Genomic DNA, 17,660 nt, shown 5'->3' with positions numbered 1-17,660 from the left:
AAAGGACAGAATTTCTTTTTGGAAGATATCCCACAATACTTGGGAGCCTCTAGGGAAGGAAAACTGAGTGCTGCCTGTGCAATCTCACGAAAGTAGATTGTTTGCATGGAGCTGTCCTTTGGGACAAGTTGGAAGTCTGATGGGAGCAAATTGTCATGGGCACATTTCCTCTAGTGTCTATACCTGGTATTTAAGAGTCCCTTTGGCACTGTATAGCTGTATTATCTATACTTGAAAAATAAGTTCAGACTTGCACAATTTAAGATTATATCTTTATTTTAGTTTAGTTAAAACATACAATGTTTCATTGAAACTGTGTAGCACTCTTTTTCAACAATTGTCCCTTAATTGTTGATCTAACATTACAGTGTGTATCTCTCTCTATATATACATATACAATATATACAAATATTATCATACCTGTACATGAAGGCTTGATATATTGATTTTAAAACTAGTTACTGAAAAACCATCTGTGGCAAACTGTATTCTGAAAGCCTGCACTCTGTGGATCCAAGAGATTCTGATGTTTAATGCAGTGTACACAGTTGTAACGAATAAGGGGCCCAGTCAATAAACTTCATGCACACAGGGGCTTCACATTTCCCTCTTACAAGGGAGCAGAGAACTGCCTTCACACTGCAAAGCCCTTGCATGAATCTAGACTTCTTTTTTCTGAAAGAACCATCACAGCTTCCATCCCACAAAGCAAACTGCTTTTGAAAGCAAGGGAAGTTTCAGATCAGTGTGTAATGTTGTGTGTGGTTCAAAGGGAGGGGAACCCCTCATTGGACTATCACGTCCTTGGAAACACTTTTAGATGCCAGCCCTGGTCTTTAAATGTTCTTGTGTCCTTAGACAATTTGAGGGCACAGGATTTTCATTTGGGGAGCCATAATTATTTCTCTGGAGACTTCCATCTGATAGCTCTTTCAACTGAATGCATAACAGGAATGAGTCATGGACATAATGCATTAGCCATGAATCGTAACGAAAGCTTATATACATAAACACAAACTCCCAACCTACATTATATACAATATACTTACAATATATACACACACAGTTTATATACAAAGGCTACCCATAAATACTGAAAAATAGGTTTTAACTTCAACAGGTTATTGTTCTATAAATAACATGTTACATTTTATGAATGAAATAACATGGAAGACAGTAATTTAAAAATTAGGTGACAAACAGTGGTTTAATTTAATACTGAAACTGTGAGCTTCGATGAAACCTCTAAAGAGACAGGTTTACAACAGACACTAGAAATCAATATAGCCTAGCAGTACACAGCAAGGTCAGGCAGGAGACCTCTTTAGTTACTGAATGACACTAAACTGCATGATTCACAGTGTACTGTCGAGGTATCTCTGATCCAGCAATGACTCCTTTGAAATGCAACAGTTAGTACAGTCATGTAATTTCTGTTACTTTTGCCACTCTTCCAGCTGTTGAGATGAACCAATGAACTTAGCTTCTTGGTTACAAACGCTCTCAAGGGTGTTTGGAAAAAATGGTCATTTGTTCCCTGTACCATTCTGATATCTTGACGGTACTTGGGAATCCTAGTATTTTTTACAAGAACCACATGAATGGTTAAATTGAAAGAGCTGCCATTTTAACAGAGGCTCATCTTATCAGCTTTCAGAAGTATGCAAAATATGAAAGCCAAGTACCACTAGACTAATTTGCAGGGAAAGAGAGATGTCATTTTCATTATACCATGCACAGATGTATAATGGATTACACCGAAGCCAGTGGTGGTTCTGAGATATAAACCAATAAAAATAGCATCTGACATTATACCGAGCCATTGCTTTGAAAATGATTGATTTTTGAAAACTCAAAGATGGTCTCTGTTTGGGTGTTTTAAGTACAGACCAAAGCAAAGTTTCACATATGGATGTGGCTGTTGGGTTACCTGGTTTCTCTAACAAAAGAGATTATCGGGACTGTTATTCAAGTACAGTTCGTATTGCCCTGCCCAGGACAATGGCTTGAGTTCAAAATTTCAAGCCATTTGTAACTTGTAAAGGGAAAAAAAGTAGACACTTTTCAGTAAGGCAGGTTTCTCTTGATAGTGACCTCCATGGAATCAAGATTGCAGCCTTAGGGGATGGCAGTTGCCATGCAGAAATACAAAACAAAAAGGTATGCATTGGCAGATTGTAAAAACCTGGGACAGAGTGGCAGTAATCTGCCAACTATTAAAAAAACTTTTTTTTTCAAAGAAAAAGGAAAAAAGCCAGTGTTTAGCTAATTGCATGCTACGATTTGACCCTTATAACTCAACTACTGCTTGAAATCAGCTAAATTAGATTTCTAAACTATTATGCCAAATGAACATAGCAGAAAGCCGTCTACTAAGGACTTTGCTGTTAAAACTCTGCCTGTCTTTATTCTTTCAGACCGTCCTTTCCAGCAGCATCTGTGTCTGTTAAGTGGTGCTGAATGTGCTCTTATGAAAGTATATCATCTCTTCAGCCTGGGATGGAAATAATGCAGGGAACATGCATAGTAACTGAGCAGTGTATGATCCTTACCTATGCAGGTGTAGTACCGACACACAGATTTATCACCATGTAGTGTTAATAAGAGCAGAGTTATTCTCCCCACTCAGCAAAACTGCTGCCCAGCGATATACTTGTAGGGCAAGATAGGGAACGGAAAGTCAGTACAGAGTTGAATTTAGCGGGGCACGACTGGTTCGGTTGCACTGGGTGTGAAGCCCTGGCTCCACTGGTCTGTATATGCGTACCATGTTCTTCTTGTATACCCTGACCTAGTTTAGAGGGGCTGGACGGGATATGGTAAGTACATGGAAGAAATTCCATTTCCTGTAATGTCCCCAGTATGCCAAATGCACACAGAGGAAGGGCTCTTTAATGCTCTATGGTGATCTCTTTGCAAACAGGGAAGGATCAAGCACTCAGTGACCACAGAATTACCACCTCCTTTTCAAAGCAAACTACTTAAGGCTCAAACAGCACATGCCTATATCAGAAAAATATGAGATGACAGTGTAGTCCCATCAAGTCTTAATAATAATAATAGTAATTTTAAAAGACTGCTGTACAATATCCGTTGCATTAGGAATCCCAGTTGCCTTATGAAGAGAGCTTTTGCCATATACACCAAATCCTGGCGTACTATATGCAATTAGGAATATCACATTGTCAGAGAGGAACAAAAACATTAAATAATTTAAAATCCAACAATGGATGAAAACTGGTTATTGAAAAACATCGTACAGTGTGTGAATACTGTTATACTGCTAGTAAACGATAGTAGGACCTCATTTTTACTTGTTTCAAAAAACAAAAACGAAAGCTAAAATGTGTAAAATTGTCGCTGGATCATGTGAACTCCACATTAATGGCAAATGACCCAACATGTTTTGGTTGGTACCTACAACTGAATAATAATAATAATAATAATAATAGCCCATTTGTTCAATATAATTGCACTATTGAGTACCTCAAGAAGAAAAATGCTTAGGATTGTACTTTCAGTAATTTGCCAAATACTGCTCCTATGCATCCCTCATTTATTTCAAGGGTCTTGTTTGGTTGTAGCACTAATTGGATTGGATGCTACATTTGCTACATATAAATTGTTTTAATACATCATCCATTCTAATGGTATGAAATCTTTTTTAAAACATTACAATTTGAGTAAATAGCTACTTGAAAGAGTGTGGTGGTTTATGTTGGTTGGATTAGAAATATTGCCATGGGGTTGTCTTAACATATTTTTGTTTGGTTTTAGGTTAGAATAACTAAGTGTAGAAATCATTAAACAGTTTTGAGTCTTTCAAATTAATCAACCTTTCACATAATAGGTTTCAAAAATAATTTCATATGGCCAAAAATATACTTTTAAGGATATGCCTCTATAGGCAGGCAAAACATGTTGAATTTAGAACTCTGCTTAAACAGTTTTACGGATTTCTTTTTACCCTTATTTGGATCATCAACTTACAAAACATTTTCTTAAAGTCAAAATAGTGCTTTTGAGGTCCATAAAATTTTTGGTACAAAAATAATAGTGTTTTTCTCATTCACTTTCAATGGTTAGCTTACCCTCCTGATGTAAACTAACTTATTTCTCACATCAATTGTTTCCATTAGGCACATTCAAGTAAAACAATAAAATATCCAAGTAACAATGACAAAAGCCAAACATGGCTTGATAAAATTTTACAGAGAGAGCTGTCCATTCTCTGGAATGGAATAAATAGTCACTTCCCTCAGCCAAAGATTCAGGTGGTTTGATGTTAGTATCGATTCCCATAGTGCAGAATAGTATCTTTTTTTAAAAAAAGTTCACCTATTCTCCATTCAGAAGAACCAGCATCAAAGAATCTGCATTTCGAAAGGAAGCAGAATTGCAAACGTGGGTAAGAAGTTCTGTTTTTTTTCTTCAGTAGATGGTTTTGTAAGCACTGGAGTCCAAAGCAGATAGCTAATGGCCATTAGAAGCAGCATTGCTGGTCCAATCCAGAATGATCAAGGTCATACTTCCAGTCATCACAAATATGCCACTGATCAGGAAAAGAAGAGCCTACAAAGACATTATATAAAAAAAAATTGAAGGATTTTGCCAGAAACAAATAGAACTTGATAAAGAAAAGGGCCAATTATGCACACGTAAGGGAACTTGTATACACAGCTGGGGCTCAGTCTTCTCTCCAGTGCTGCATTTCCCAAAACCAAGACGACAAAACTTTAAACACATCTTGCCTTCTCTGTTGTGGGAGATGTAGCTGTGAAAACCTATCAAGGAACTCGGGCTTATTGTACAGTTCCTTTACACACTGATGGTTATTTCCTTTGAATCCGTGATAAAATGTCTGCTGCTAGTTAAGAATTTGATAAGAACTCAAGAACTCCCTTAGTCTTCTTATATTAGCTGTACATTTCCAGCAACCTAATTCTCCATAAATACATAAATGTTTCAATGTTGTTCTTTCATGACTAGCATGCTTGATAGTCATTCTGCTCATGCAGCCAAATAGCTCTTGGCGTTTTTCGATTCTACTGATCGAGCTAGACAAGCATGATAATAATAGGCACTTCTCTTTACTCACCCCAATCTTCTGAACAGATTTCATTGGTTCTTTCTTCACTAGCTTAATGTAGAAAGCAGATGGTAGTATAAAGATCAGCATGGCAGCAGCGGAGGCACCTGTGTTAATAAAAATGGTCAACATTTCTATTACAGTATTCTGATTTTTTATATATAAAAAAGAAAGCTTTAGAAAATGACAGCAAGAAGAACCGAGAACAACAGAACCCTTACCAATGAATCCAAATATATCTCGAATTGTGGGAACAAAGATCACGAGAATGTTGGTGAATACCAAAAGAGCCATTGTAATTGCAGTATGGCGCCACCAACTAAATTCTTTCCCTGAACACAACAACTGTGTGATGGAGCTGCGGATCTGTAAAATAAATGAAAGTTTATTAAAATCATTTTTTTTTAAAAAAACCAACACCTTAAAGGCAAGTTCCAAGTACATTTTTCAAACTTTTGGAAATGTTTCAACATTGTAACAATGAGTGAGAGGGATAGCCTGTAGGGAAAATCCATTTTGAATTTTTGCTAGTCCTTATAGATAGCCAACGGGACAGGGGTGGCGCCGTGGGTTAAACCACTGAGCCTCGGACTTGCTGATCAGAAGGTCGGCGGTTTGAATCCCCGCGGCGGGGTGAGCTCCCATTGCTCGGTCCCTGCTCCTGCCAACCTAGCAGTTCAAAAGCATTTCAAAGTGCAAGTAGATAAATAGGAACCGCTCCGGCGGGAAGGTAAACGCCATTTCTGTGCGCTGCCCTGGTTTGCCAGAAGCGGCTTAGTCATGCTGGCCACATGACCCGGAAGCTGTATGCCGGCTCCCTCGGCCAATAAAGCGAGATGAGCACCGCAACCCCAGAGTCAGTCACGACTGGACCTAATGGTCAGGGGTCCCTTTACCTTTACCAATAGATAGCTAAAGGTTTCAGGTTGGATCCGAAGCTAAGTTTAAATTAAGAAAATTTGCAGAAGGAAAGTTCACAATTCCCTCCTCCTCTTTCCATCTCAACCTGTTCAAGAGGGCCTTCCAATTTTTCAGAGAGGCTTTGGCAGAAGATTGGTTGCGGGGGGGGGGGGGTTCACACAGATGGTTTAATAGGGAAAGATGGATCAGGAAGCTTTCCTTCTGTGAACTTCCCAACATTAACTTTCCTTGTGATTTAAGCCTTTACTTTTAGGCTGCTTCTCTTTCAAAGTCTACCAGCTTAAAGCTAAAATGCTTAAATTTAACAACCGTGGGAATTAATCTCTTTGCCTTTCACACTCAACAAAAACTAATGCAGAAAGGTGAAATAGCAGAAAATGATTATTTATTTATTATTATTTTTAAATCACAACTGGAAATTAGCAGACAAGTTCTAAATCAGCTTGATTTCCAAATTATTGTTGAAGCTGGGGGAAAAAACTTAAGTCACTTACTGGGAAAATCACAACTGGCACAGTAAGTGTCACTGCCATCAGGACTGCCAGACGAACAATAAGGAGAAGAACATCAGCTCCCAGGACTTCAGCGTAAGTATGAAGCAACTCTGGCTCAACATTTCCTGCAAAGAAAATTGTGTTTTAATAGAATGTTAATTACTATAGGTGGAATATATATATATATATATATATATATATATATATATATATATATATATATCAGGAAAATCCCTGTGCTCTGTTTAAATACATATCAATTTATTCTCAAATGGAGTTTTCCAATTATGCTTCTACTTGTTCTACTTATTTACATGTATTGGTTCTCATATAAAACCAGAGAGCTATGTTTTGCCATCACTCACATTTCTAAGACCATTCACTCCCCTTGCAACATGATCCTAAGCATCTCTACTTAGAAGCAAGCCCTCCTGAATCTAATGAGACTTGCTTCTTATTAGCAGTGCATTTCAAACTGCGAGTCTGCACTCCTTTGAATAAATTACTCAGAAATGATATTCAAATAAGTTAACTGGACTTTAGAGAGCTCTCCTCTGAGATTACATCCATAGTCGTAAGATGCAAAGAGCACACATGCACTTACAACACATTTAAAGTCCCACTGGTTTCAGTCCGAAAACCAGCACATTCCTAGACCTCTCCCACCAAAATTAACATTAAGGGTGCTTTATTTTGGTTGGTTTGTGTCTGGCCAAAACGTGCGCCGAACGTTTAGGTACAAAAAAAAAAAAAGGAAACAGAAACAGAAGTTGCTCACCATAAAATGTCAGGTAGCCGAAGACAGCAGCCAGAAGATACATGAGGAACATGGCAAAAAATGAAACATTGGAGACTTTCATCATTCTTCTGCGGCTTCGCCTGTTTCAAAGGAACAAAATGTATTATTGATTCTGAAGTTATGTGCTTCCATTCCTGTTTCTATAAAATACCTGATGTGTAACATGCGCATGTCTTACTTACCCTTTCAGTTCTTCATAAATAGGAAGAATAGCAGGATGGCAGACGAAGGAAAATGTTAAGATTGGTACAGCATAAACAGTCTGAAAAGCACAAAATTAAAAATGCACTTATGAATATTTCTGTAATATTAACTTGTAAGCATATTTCTTCATTAGGTAAAGGCTGCAGTGCTAGTAAACACACTCCAGGTATTTTGGGTTAAAATTCCCACCCCTGACAGTTGTCTATACTAGCTAGATCTTATGGAAGTTATAGTCCACAGTAGAGGGGTGGCATCAGACTGGGGAAGGATTCACAAGGGAGCTAGCTTCATTTTTTAAAAAAGTGGGATTTAAACCTAAATCAACATGCGCAAGATTGCACAGAAAGGCTGTAATCCTAACCTCCAGTCCAGACTGCTAGAGGGCACTATGATTGGGTGGCCATCCCTACCCATTGGCCTCTGCCTGCCTTCACAATAGCCGGGGTAAAACCCCAAACAAATTGTTCTTGGTCTGGAGCAGGACCAGTCATGCATCTTACAAGCCTATGCGCACTTTCCTGGAAGTAAGCTCCATTGAGTGTGGTGGGGGCCTTTCAACAGCTTCAGAACCCACAATGCATCTTTATAGGCAATAGGCCAGATAGCCGTTTTGCATGGCAAAAATTCAAAACACAGGCATTTGCTAAATAGGGATCGGATTGTTCAGGTTGTTAAAAGCCAGCAGTGTACTTAAGTTATTGGCAGGCTTGTGCCCAAGACAAAAATGTTCTCCAGCTTACAGTCATATCCTGTTTAACATAAGGACCTTTCAAGAAGCACTGACCCTTGCCACAAGTACACAGTGCTCTTGTAAGAGAAAAAGGATTTTTCAGCAGTCAATGAGGCTTTAAAATAGTCACAATTAAATTTCTAATTAGTGTAGCTGATTATTTTCTCCCACCCCCTCTTGTATTAATATTTACCTGTGAATTGAAGATGAAATATTTTGGTGTGCATTGGTCATCACTGGTTATATTAACTTCTGAGACATGAAAAGGTGCAGTGGTTGACAGATGTTCTAGGGTGGTATTCAGAGTTGCATTAATCAAGTCACTTTCCAGTCCACATGGAATTTGAAATTTCTTGCAAATGACCTAACGGAGAATGACAAAGAGTTCTGCCTGTTACTTTCACGGGATACATTTGTTCTATAAAATAATGACTGGACATAATTAGAAGTCACTAGCAATATCACTTGAATTAAATATCCTAAGCACTTAAATGTATGCCTAGAAAATGTCGCACTTACGACAATAAGGAAGAAGACCATGCACAACAAGGAAAATCCACTGGTGTAACCCAGATAACCTGTAACAGAAAAATGCTTTAAGTTAGTCCTTGTAACACATTTGGGAGATGGCACATTCAGTAGCATGGTCTGCACAACTCAAAAGTGAGTTTCCAAGAGAATAGATTTACAGGAATGGATATTGTTAATATATTGATTCAATATCACTGAGCAACTAGAAAGCGCACACCTTTGTTTTAGCCATTATCTGGGATTTCCTATCCATTCTATTATCCCAAATCAAAACATCCAATAAGAACACTATTAGATTTAGTGTGGTGGTGTCATCCTGCTCTTTCATACTTTCTTAGCCCCTCCCCCAACTTCAATAAAGCTTACACCCAGGTAAATGGATATAAAACTGATGCTCAAGTATATTGCCTTCATATTGGCATATATCTGTATTTCATCAACTAGGAGGGCTTCGGAAACTGCTGTGACACTTAGCTCTCCATGCACAATAAAACTGAGCAGAATGTAGAAGTGGCTTCCATATTACAGGTGCCATGTTAAGCACAAAGAGGACTGCCATTATTTCCCAATTTGTTCACCCTAGTTTCATCAATATCACTTGTGCCTACTTACCTAAATTTTTCAACAATGACAAAGGAAGAATGAGCCACAAGGATACCAATATAACCAAATAATCACCGTTGAGGTACCATTCTCTGTAAGAAAAGAAAGAAATCTTTGTTGAAAAACTGCATGGTCACCACATCTATAATTTAAAAATATATTGTTATCACAGTGCAATAGAGAAACACAGGACAGCAGTACTGGTCCAGAGTACCTATGCAAGTGAGTTCCCGTTAATGGCTATGTTTCTGTAAGGTCCTGTCTTTGGGGAGTACTTTACTTTTCTACAGCTGTCAATAGGAAAGACCCTCTTGTGCAGAAGTGATTGTGCTATGCTGGGTCACAGCAACTACATTGGACTAAGTACCACAGATATCAATGAGACTGAGCTCCAGTTAACACCTTCAGAAGGACTGGCAGCCTAAACCAAAATATGCTTACTCAGAAGCAAGTCTGAGTTCAGTGAGAGTTTGCTTCCTAAGTGGTATGGCACAGGACTCGGAGGGGGGGATATAGGAGGCCTTACACACTCTTTAATGGGATTAAGTTGTACTTGCATGCAAATGGGTATTCAAACATGCCATGGAAGAGCACTGCTATGCCCAGTGGAGAACCCTCTTTATGTGGGCAGAGAAACCACATGGGAAAGGGTTATTCCCAAAGAAATTAATAATTGTTATCGTTATAGCTATTCAAAAATGCAATGAGCATAGTTCAGAGAAAGCTACATGAATCTAAGCACCATTGAGTTTGACGTGGCTTAGCAGTCTGCTTACAATCTAAGGAATATAATGAGGTTTAGGTATTGCAAACTTTCAATGGGTCGCAAGCATTGTCTCCACTAAAATATGGGGGAATCTCACACTCTAATCATGGTATTAGAATTCCCGTAGAAACACAACTCATGTCCCTGAATGCTTGTGCCCAAATATTTACTTCTGATTCAAGAGTAACATCACTGCAGTGATTAAGATGGGATGATACAATAATATTTTGTGTGAAGGCAGTGTTAAAAAACTACCATACACATGCTGGCTTCAAAGAACATGTTGGAACCACAGCTTGATTATATTTTCAGAACAAAGAAGTAATTGGACTGGCCAGTCAGTGAACACTGATCCTGTTTACATGTCCTGCTATTTTGTCAAACAACAAGGCTTTTTTCTAACCCCTTTCGTATAGGCCGTATCATATGTCAAACAGACCACTCAATAAGTAGGCCAGTATAACTGGAGCTCAACCATGATCTCTTCTTACACGTTTCAACGGAAGACATCAGATAAAATTTCTACAATGCCTATTTCTGTTCCCACTAACAGTTTCTCTGCTGAGCAGTTCGAAGACTTACCCTGTGCTCTCTTTGACGTTCAAAAATGCCTTGATGACCAATGGTAACTCATATTTCACAATGTAGAGGTAGCTGGACATAGCTGCAGGTGAATGATATTGTACATCAATGCAAATAGAGAGCATGGCACATAAGAGCCACAGAAACATGTTTCTTGGTGTCGCTTTTAGGTTGCTAATGGAAACATGTTGTGTGACAAGCTCATCTCATCAGAACAAAGGAGAAAACTGTTATAAAGTGTAAAAAGGGACATTTATCTGAAAAACCTCACCTCCAATGTTCTGCATTGTAATAGATCCAGATGCTGCAAGTTTCCCAGCCATTCCAAAGGCCTTCATTCCCAATTGTTCATATAGCAGAGACCCTACAGCAACAAGAAACAGAGCAGTTGCTAGACTGTAATTTACAGTTCCATGTTTTTAATTTATAAAGTGTAGGGAGGCGAATTTCTTAGTCACAAGTAGATGTTAACATACCTCCTTCATTGGCAGTCTTCAAGAGGAGATGAACGGAGTACAAAGAAAATATTGACACGAAGAACAGAAGAATTCTTTAAAAAAAACACACATAAACAAACCACTTTTACTTTGGCTGAAATAATCATCTAAATTGCAACAAGAAAAGGTAAACAAAATCAGGCTCAGTTCTGCCAAAGCACTTCCCAGTGATTTCAGCCGGGAAGATTTAAGTACACACTTGACTTCTTAATTGAGACCAGTTTCATTTACAAGTGATAAAATGATAACTGGTTTTAAAGAAAATATTGAAATAATTCTAAAAATGAATGTAATAAGAACAGTGGTGCTCTTTATTGTGGAGGTTATAAGAAACCATCCCAACAAGGATTACATATGATCCCATTGACATGTCTCTAAAGGTGGATTATCTGCCTTTAAGCTGGTTCAGACTCATGCTGGGTTAACCACAAGCCCTTTCTATGCAAACAGTTCTCCACATCTGAGATACTGAAAGGGGAAGCAAAATGCTACTTCCCTTTCTTTTCTGTTCATTTTAGTACAAAAATAAATGGAGATCATGACTCTTAAGTTTAGACAATCAGAAATGGTTATAGTTTTGGGGTTTTTAATCAGAATATTAAACACTGGCATCTCCTGCGGTGGAGCTATAATGATAAAATGCCAGCATCTCAATCCAATACTCATGTTGATTTACGGGAATGCCCAATCTGATCATAGATACAAGCAATGCACATAGTTCAGTTATTTGAATTAAACTTCCTTTCATAAAATGGATGCAACCCAGCACATGCTTAAATCCCAGTGATCTAAGGAGTAGCACTCCGCTGAACTAAATAGACAAACTGATTACAGATTGCCCCCAATTAGACTTGGCTTCATGGTTATGTTAACGTGAATGCCCATTGTTGCAGAGTCATTGACATAAGACAAATAAATTCTACCAATAAGAATTTCATCATTATAATCAACAAAAATACAGCTATCTAGATAAAAATCAAGGTAAACTATATAGGAGATGTTTGAAAATTCAAGTGGAAGCTAATATGCTTGCTTCTGGGATTATATACTTGAATACCATAAAACATATACACAAAATATATTCAGAAATAATAGATCTGCTCTTCATCCAACATGAAATCTACAAAGCAACTGCTCTATAGCAAAAAGGCATATTAGTGGGAACTTGTTCTTCCTTTTAAGATGCCACTGATAATTAAATTACATGTTCCAAAACAAAACTGAGCTATTTAAGACTTTAAACTAATAGCCCAATCAAAGGCAGAAGTTCCCCTGTGTTTAAGTGGAGTTGCTCACATTTAGATGTGCATAAAACTATCAGCACAATACTTAACATGCTTATTCGGAAGCAAGTCCAACACCCATGAAACCTACTCTGTACTTAGGACTCTGCCTTAAAGTACATTTCGGAGAAATTAAGTTTTCCATGGAAAATAAATATAACTTAAACTTTTTCTGATAAAACAACACACTGGATTCAGTATGCACACATACCGAAAGGACAGCTTTGTGTTGGTTACAATGCCATCAGCATAATGCATGCCAGTGGTACACACTGCAGGGCAAAGTGTAATGCAAAGCCCATTTGAGTTCAATATGGGGAGATATATAAAATGAATCAACTGCCATAGAACAAAATGTGCTTCCACTAAAGCTGGTTTTGGTGGCAACAGCAACATTATCAGCATACTGCATTTTGGGTCATCTCTAAATGACTGTCAGTGAGTCATTTTGAAGGACCAGAGAAGACAGAAACGTAAGTTGAAAGACTCTGAATATGCTTAAAGTTCTGCTTAGAAGTAAATATGTTGAGCCATATAAAAAGGAGTTTAAAGATAACATTGCATCCACTTAAAAACATACAACATAAGGCACATTTACTGATTTCATGTTACAAAGTTCCCTGCCACTAGTTTCAACTTAAGTATGCCCTATAGTGCAATCCTATCAAGTCCAATGGGACTTTACACACACATAAGTGTGCATAGGAAGATGGCCTTAAAGTGCTTTTGAACCTCTCTCACTGCTGGGAGTGCCTGTGTGAGAAAGAAATGCAACTTTAAATGTACTTGCATAGGATTCTTAAATTAATTTCTAATGATGGATGAATCAATCACAAAAATCCCCAAGATATTTCACCTAGAAGTATTCTGTCTGAAGTGTATATTTAGCTCTGCACCTATCATTTTTTTACACGTAGTTGTACGCACTGGGACATAAATTTATAAATATTATTTTAAACCATTCCTCCTAGGATGGAGCAATTTATTTGGTTCCTATTAAGGCTTCATATTAGATCTCCATATTTTTGCCCCACTAAGACAGACATAGGCAAACTCTGGCCCTCCAGATGTTTGAGACTACAATTCCCATCATCCCTGACCACTGGTCCTGTTAGCCAGGGATCATGGGAATTGAAGTCCCAAACATCTGGAAGGCCGGAGTTTGCCTATGCCTGCTATAAGAGTTCCACTGTAATAGATGCTACAATGACCATCTCTCACTGGCTTTGCTTTTCCAAGGATACATGTTCTCAATATACACTGCCCTCTACAGGAAACATATACTGTACACAATATGCAAACAGGCAAACGATCTCCTTGTTTTCCACGCCAGTGAGCACGTAGCTACAAACCTATTTGCCTAGAAATTTATTCTCCAGTTTCTTAATCCCCAAGGACTATGAATATATACAATTTTTAACCTGAAAGGTGTATTAGTGTGTATCCCAAGGCTGAGGCAAACGGTAATTTAAGGGGGGGAATTGACAAGAAAGTGTAGAGATGAAATAGACAAGCACTTTGTGCTGCTAGGAATAGAAATGCCTTATGATATTATATGTGCAAGTCTAGCTGCAGGATGCTATGGGCCAGGAATCAGGATGGGTAAGTGAGGTTTCACATGAGCTGGAGAAGCATGCAATGACATTTAAACTGGAGAAAGCATGCATTTACGAATGGCAGTAATGGGTATTAACCAAAACTGGAATACTTAAAAGCACTTGAAAACACTTAGTACTTAACACACTGGAAAATGCACATGTAATGTAATTTCTTCCTTAGAATGAATAAAAATATTTCTTTCCCCTTACAACTATTTTTGAAAGATGCTAAGGCAGGATAGGACAGGTGAAATCCAGCAAACAAACTGTTTTGAGTCCATTTATTTTAACAGGAGAGATTTAAACATGTGCTTAACTTCCCGGCTGAAATCATCAACTGAGGCTCTCAAGGATGCTTAATTTTAGCCTGATCTCAAGCATGGTTCACTGAGAAACAAGCTCCACAGAGCTTGTTTCTAAATGGGTAGATGCTTAGGATCCATCCCTGGTCTCAGTGGGATTAAACTGGTTTATGTTCAAATAGTCTGGGAGTTCTAATGTGTGTTCATTCACTTGGCAACTGCGCCCAAGTTTCCTTTCCATGGTTACATTTTAAAATGGCAAACGGAAAACATTAGCATGCACAAATACCAACAATATAATGCTGCAATTCTGCTGCATTCAAATACTTACACAAAGAGAGCAATTCCAGTGTTTGCCATGGCATAAGAAAGCCCAAGGATGCCACTGCCCACAATAGCATTGCTCAGATTAAATACTGACATTCCAAAGGAAGTAGTACCTGGACGCTGTGAATAAGAGAAAAGTGTGGTGGAGGTGGTTAATAATTTGTTCAGAAACAATTATTTGCAAATGGTTTTAATTTGCAGGGGGGAGGAAGCCTAGTCTTCACTTATGTACTCAATGCTAAAAAGATAAGTGATGCATGCTTACATATTCAGTTTCATATTTCTTCTTCCCAGGATTGGATTCAAGTAAAAAGTTTTGGTTTTCTGGATCCATGTCTACATAATGGCTGTGAGAGGGGGAAAAGAAGGAAAACAAAGCAACTTAAGTATTATCACTTTTTTTAAAAAGCAACATAAAACAACACTGGGGTGGTTGTTTTTTTATTGTGTAATCCACCGATTTCAAATGGGCTTATTTTAAAATAAGATTTGGTCTGGGAAAGGTTCGGTTTTTGCTGCTGTACGTACAAACTGAGATACTGGCCATTCTTACGACATTTTTTTTTAAAAGGTAAATTTGGGGATGAAGGTTGAAATCCACTTCAGAGATTTGTCATTGATCTGAAGAGGACTGTGTATGATGATGATGATGATTATTATTATTAAAGCAATGCAAAGAAACATCTCTGACCTCTTCATAGCAGCTGGTTTGGTTGGGTAGGGGTAGTTGAAGTCATTGCTGTTGGAACTGTAGCTGCTACTGTCTTCATCAGGAGTAGTGTTGAGTTTGCCCATTTCAGCTTTGGTCATGATGGGATCCAGGATGCCTTTTTGGGGGGTACCGGATTAAAAGCAGGCAAATCAACTATTTGGGATAGTGGCAGCAAGCCTGGGCTCCTCTTGATCTTTTGTCCTTGGCTGCTGGACTTGCCTTGTCTGTGAAGGTAAAAAAAAAAAAAAAAAAAGGGAAACGTCAATACTGCAGTAGTCCTCCCGAATTGGGTCACGTGAGCAGCCGCTGCCGCCGCTTCTGCTCACCGCGGCTGATTCATAGGCAGCCAGGCGAGTGGAAAAGTACCAGCAGAGATGGGAGGGAGGAGGGAGATGGCAAGGGAAGGAAAAGTACAAGAGAGTAGAACAAAGATAATCTCCAGCTTCGACACGGCAGCCCCCGCCACTGGGGGAGATCTGCGTGGGAAAGGCAAGGGGGTGCGCAACACAACACAACACAACACAACACAACACAACACAACACAACACAACAACACATATCTGCCCAACAACCCATTTCGACCTATACATCACTTGCTCTCCCCCCCCCCCCGCAAGACATTTAAAGCTAGTCATTTTAATTATAAGGGTTGACTTCTTAAAGGGTAGACTAAACCAGGAGAAACCCGAAGTTGCAAAGGCTAGTTTCAGGTTCACGAAAATCGACTTGTGTCCAACCAGAAATGACACACTGACACACACACAAACCTCTGTACAGGTTTGGGCGGGCAGCCAACTCCACCCCATCTGAACGGAAAATGATGCAACCCCGTCGGGCGATTGTCACATTCCCTTTCAGTACATTAACCACCCTGCCTTGCTCGTTATCCTTTCCTTGGCCATTCCCTGCTATTTCTTTCTTCCACTCTTCCTCTTAATAATAATAATAATAATAATAATAATAATAATAAAGAGGGGTCCCTGCATTTTTAAAATGGAAAAAAATGCAAATCAGTCACAAGACTGCACCAGCAGCGCCTGTTTTCTAATGGGTCTCCCCCATCCCAGGCTCTCCAAAGATGCAGCAACGTTGGCTGGGCTATTTTTTTTATTATTTAACACCCAATCTTACGTAAAGGAATGATTTGGGGTTTTTTTGTTGTTGCCATGCCTTCGCTACCACAGCAGCAAACCAGCCCCCTCCCCATGATCACAGATTCCCCCCCCCCCAACCCCCTGAAACAGCCCAAGAAGATTTTTTTACCTCGATCAGTGAAGCCTTGGATATTCCGGATCTCCTTTCCACCCCACAAAAATTAAAATTCAAAAAAAATTCTGAGATCTCCGCGATTTAATTCGCTTCTTCGACGGAAGCAAAAACGACAAAAACCCTCAGATATTAACAATTAAAAGGCCCAGTAAGAAAGAAATATATATATATATATATATATACAAATTAAAATATCAGCAATAGGTTTTGTTTTAAATTGTTTCGTAAAAAAAAAAAGCCGGTATAAAATAATAATTTATGGTTCTTTTATTAAATAAAACAAGAAGAATCACGACGAAAATTCTGGAGGCGGAGAGTGAGGTATGCGGCTTGGACGCTTGGCGAGGAGGTTGGTTTTTTGTGTTTTTCTCTATTGTGAGCCGCCGAGCAGCAGCGCAGTATCAGCTCTCGCGGAACGTCGCGCTCAGGTCTGGGGAATGTCTGGCGATGCCTCCGCTTTTGAGGGCGGAATGCGGCGGCGACGTCAGAGAAGGGGGAGCGGCGGAAGGACAGGGCGCGGCTTCCCCTCGACAACGTGCAGCCGCTTCTTTGTATACCAACACGGAGCTCCGTCGCTCCGCCCCGGGAGCTCTTCCGACTCCGCCCTACGAGGCCGCTCCGGGGACGCTGTTTAACCCTCGGGAGGAGCCAAAGCGGATCACGAGGCTGTTACTTAGCAGCCGGGCGAAACTTGACGCCGCCGGCGATTCTTCGAAATGATGGAGGCTTCAAATTACAATGAGGGCAGGGCTTTGCTTTTGGATCCTAAGTTTTTTTCCCCCTGGGTCCCGTGGGTGCCTTCCGCCTCAGTTTTCCCATCGGCAAAACCAGAACAACACAGTGTCGTTTGCAGTGCCGGATTTATGTACGGTGGTACCTCGGGTTACATACGCTTCAGGTTACATACGCTTCTGGTTACAGACTCCACTAACCCAGAAATAGTGCTTCAGGTT

The 17,660-nt window shown here is 39.3% G+C and overlaps 1 protein-coding gene across 3 annotated transcripts; it reads right to left on the bottom strand.

The window, feature by feature from the left end:
• Positions 1–258: 258 nt before the first annotated feature.
• On the bottom strand, positions 259–17,206 carry SLC38A2 (solute carrier family 38 member 2). 3 transcript variants are annotated; one of them, XM_079994266.1, is made up of 16 exons: positions 16,702–17,181; positions 15,418–15,662; positions 14,992–15,073; positions 14,731–14,846; positions 11,196–11,269; positions 10,991–11,083; positions 10,720–10,801; positions 9,381–9,463; positions 8,757–8,815; positions 8,431–8,601; positions 7,486–7,565; positions 7,283–7,383; positions 6,505–6,629; positions 5,311–5,455; positions 5,099–5,196; positions 259–4,572 (listed from the first exon to the last, which is right to left on the bottom strand). In XM_079994266.1, exons 2-16 carry the CDS (start codon positions 15,534–15,536, stop codon positions 4,474–4,476), a joined length of 1,527 nt encoding a protein of 508 aa, XP_079850392.1. In that variant the 5' UTR covers positions 15,537–15,662; positions 16,702–17,181; the 3' UTR covers positions 259–4,473. The 3 variants fall into 3 exon arrangements, with proteins under 3 accessions (XP_079850392.1, XP_079850391.1, XP_079850393.1); XM_079994265.1 differs by having other exon boundaries at positions 5,099–5,455; positions 16,702–17,206; XM_079994267.1 differs by lacking the exons at positions 14,731–14,846; positions 16,702–17,181 and having other exon boundaries at positions 5,099–5,455; positions 15,418–15,558.
• Between the last annotated feature and the right edge of the window lie 454 nt (positions 17,207–17,660).

The sequence above is a fragment of the Podarcis cretensis genome (assembly GCF_951804945.1).
Source record: "Podarcis cretensis genome assembly, chromosome: 10".
In the NCBI taxonomy this organism is placed as follows: Eukaryota; Metazoa; Chordata; class Lepidosauria; order Squamata; family Lacertidae; genus Podarcis; species Podarcis cretensis.
Note: the sequence above shows the minus strand (reverse complement) of the source record. Positions and strands in the feature narration are given on the sequence as shown.

Coding starts and splice junctions, on each gene's coding strand:
- SLC38A2 (XM_079994265.1), bottom strand. CDS start 15,536: ATGACCAAAGCTGAAATGGGCAAACTCAACACTACTCCTGATGAAGAC. Junction 5,456..6,504: donor TGCCAGTTGTGATTTTCCCA/GTAAGTGACTTA, acceptor TTTATTTTACAG/ATCCGCAGCTCCATCACACA. Junction 4,573..5,098: donor AATCTGTTCAGAAGATTGGG/GTGAGTAAAGAG, acceptor ATGTCTTTGTAG/GCTCTTCTTTTCCTGATCAG.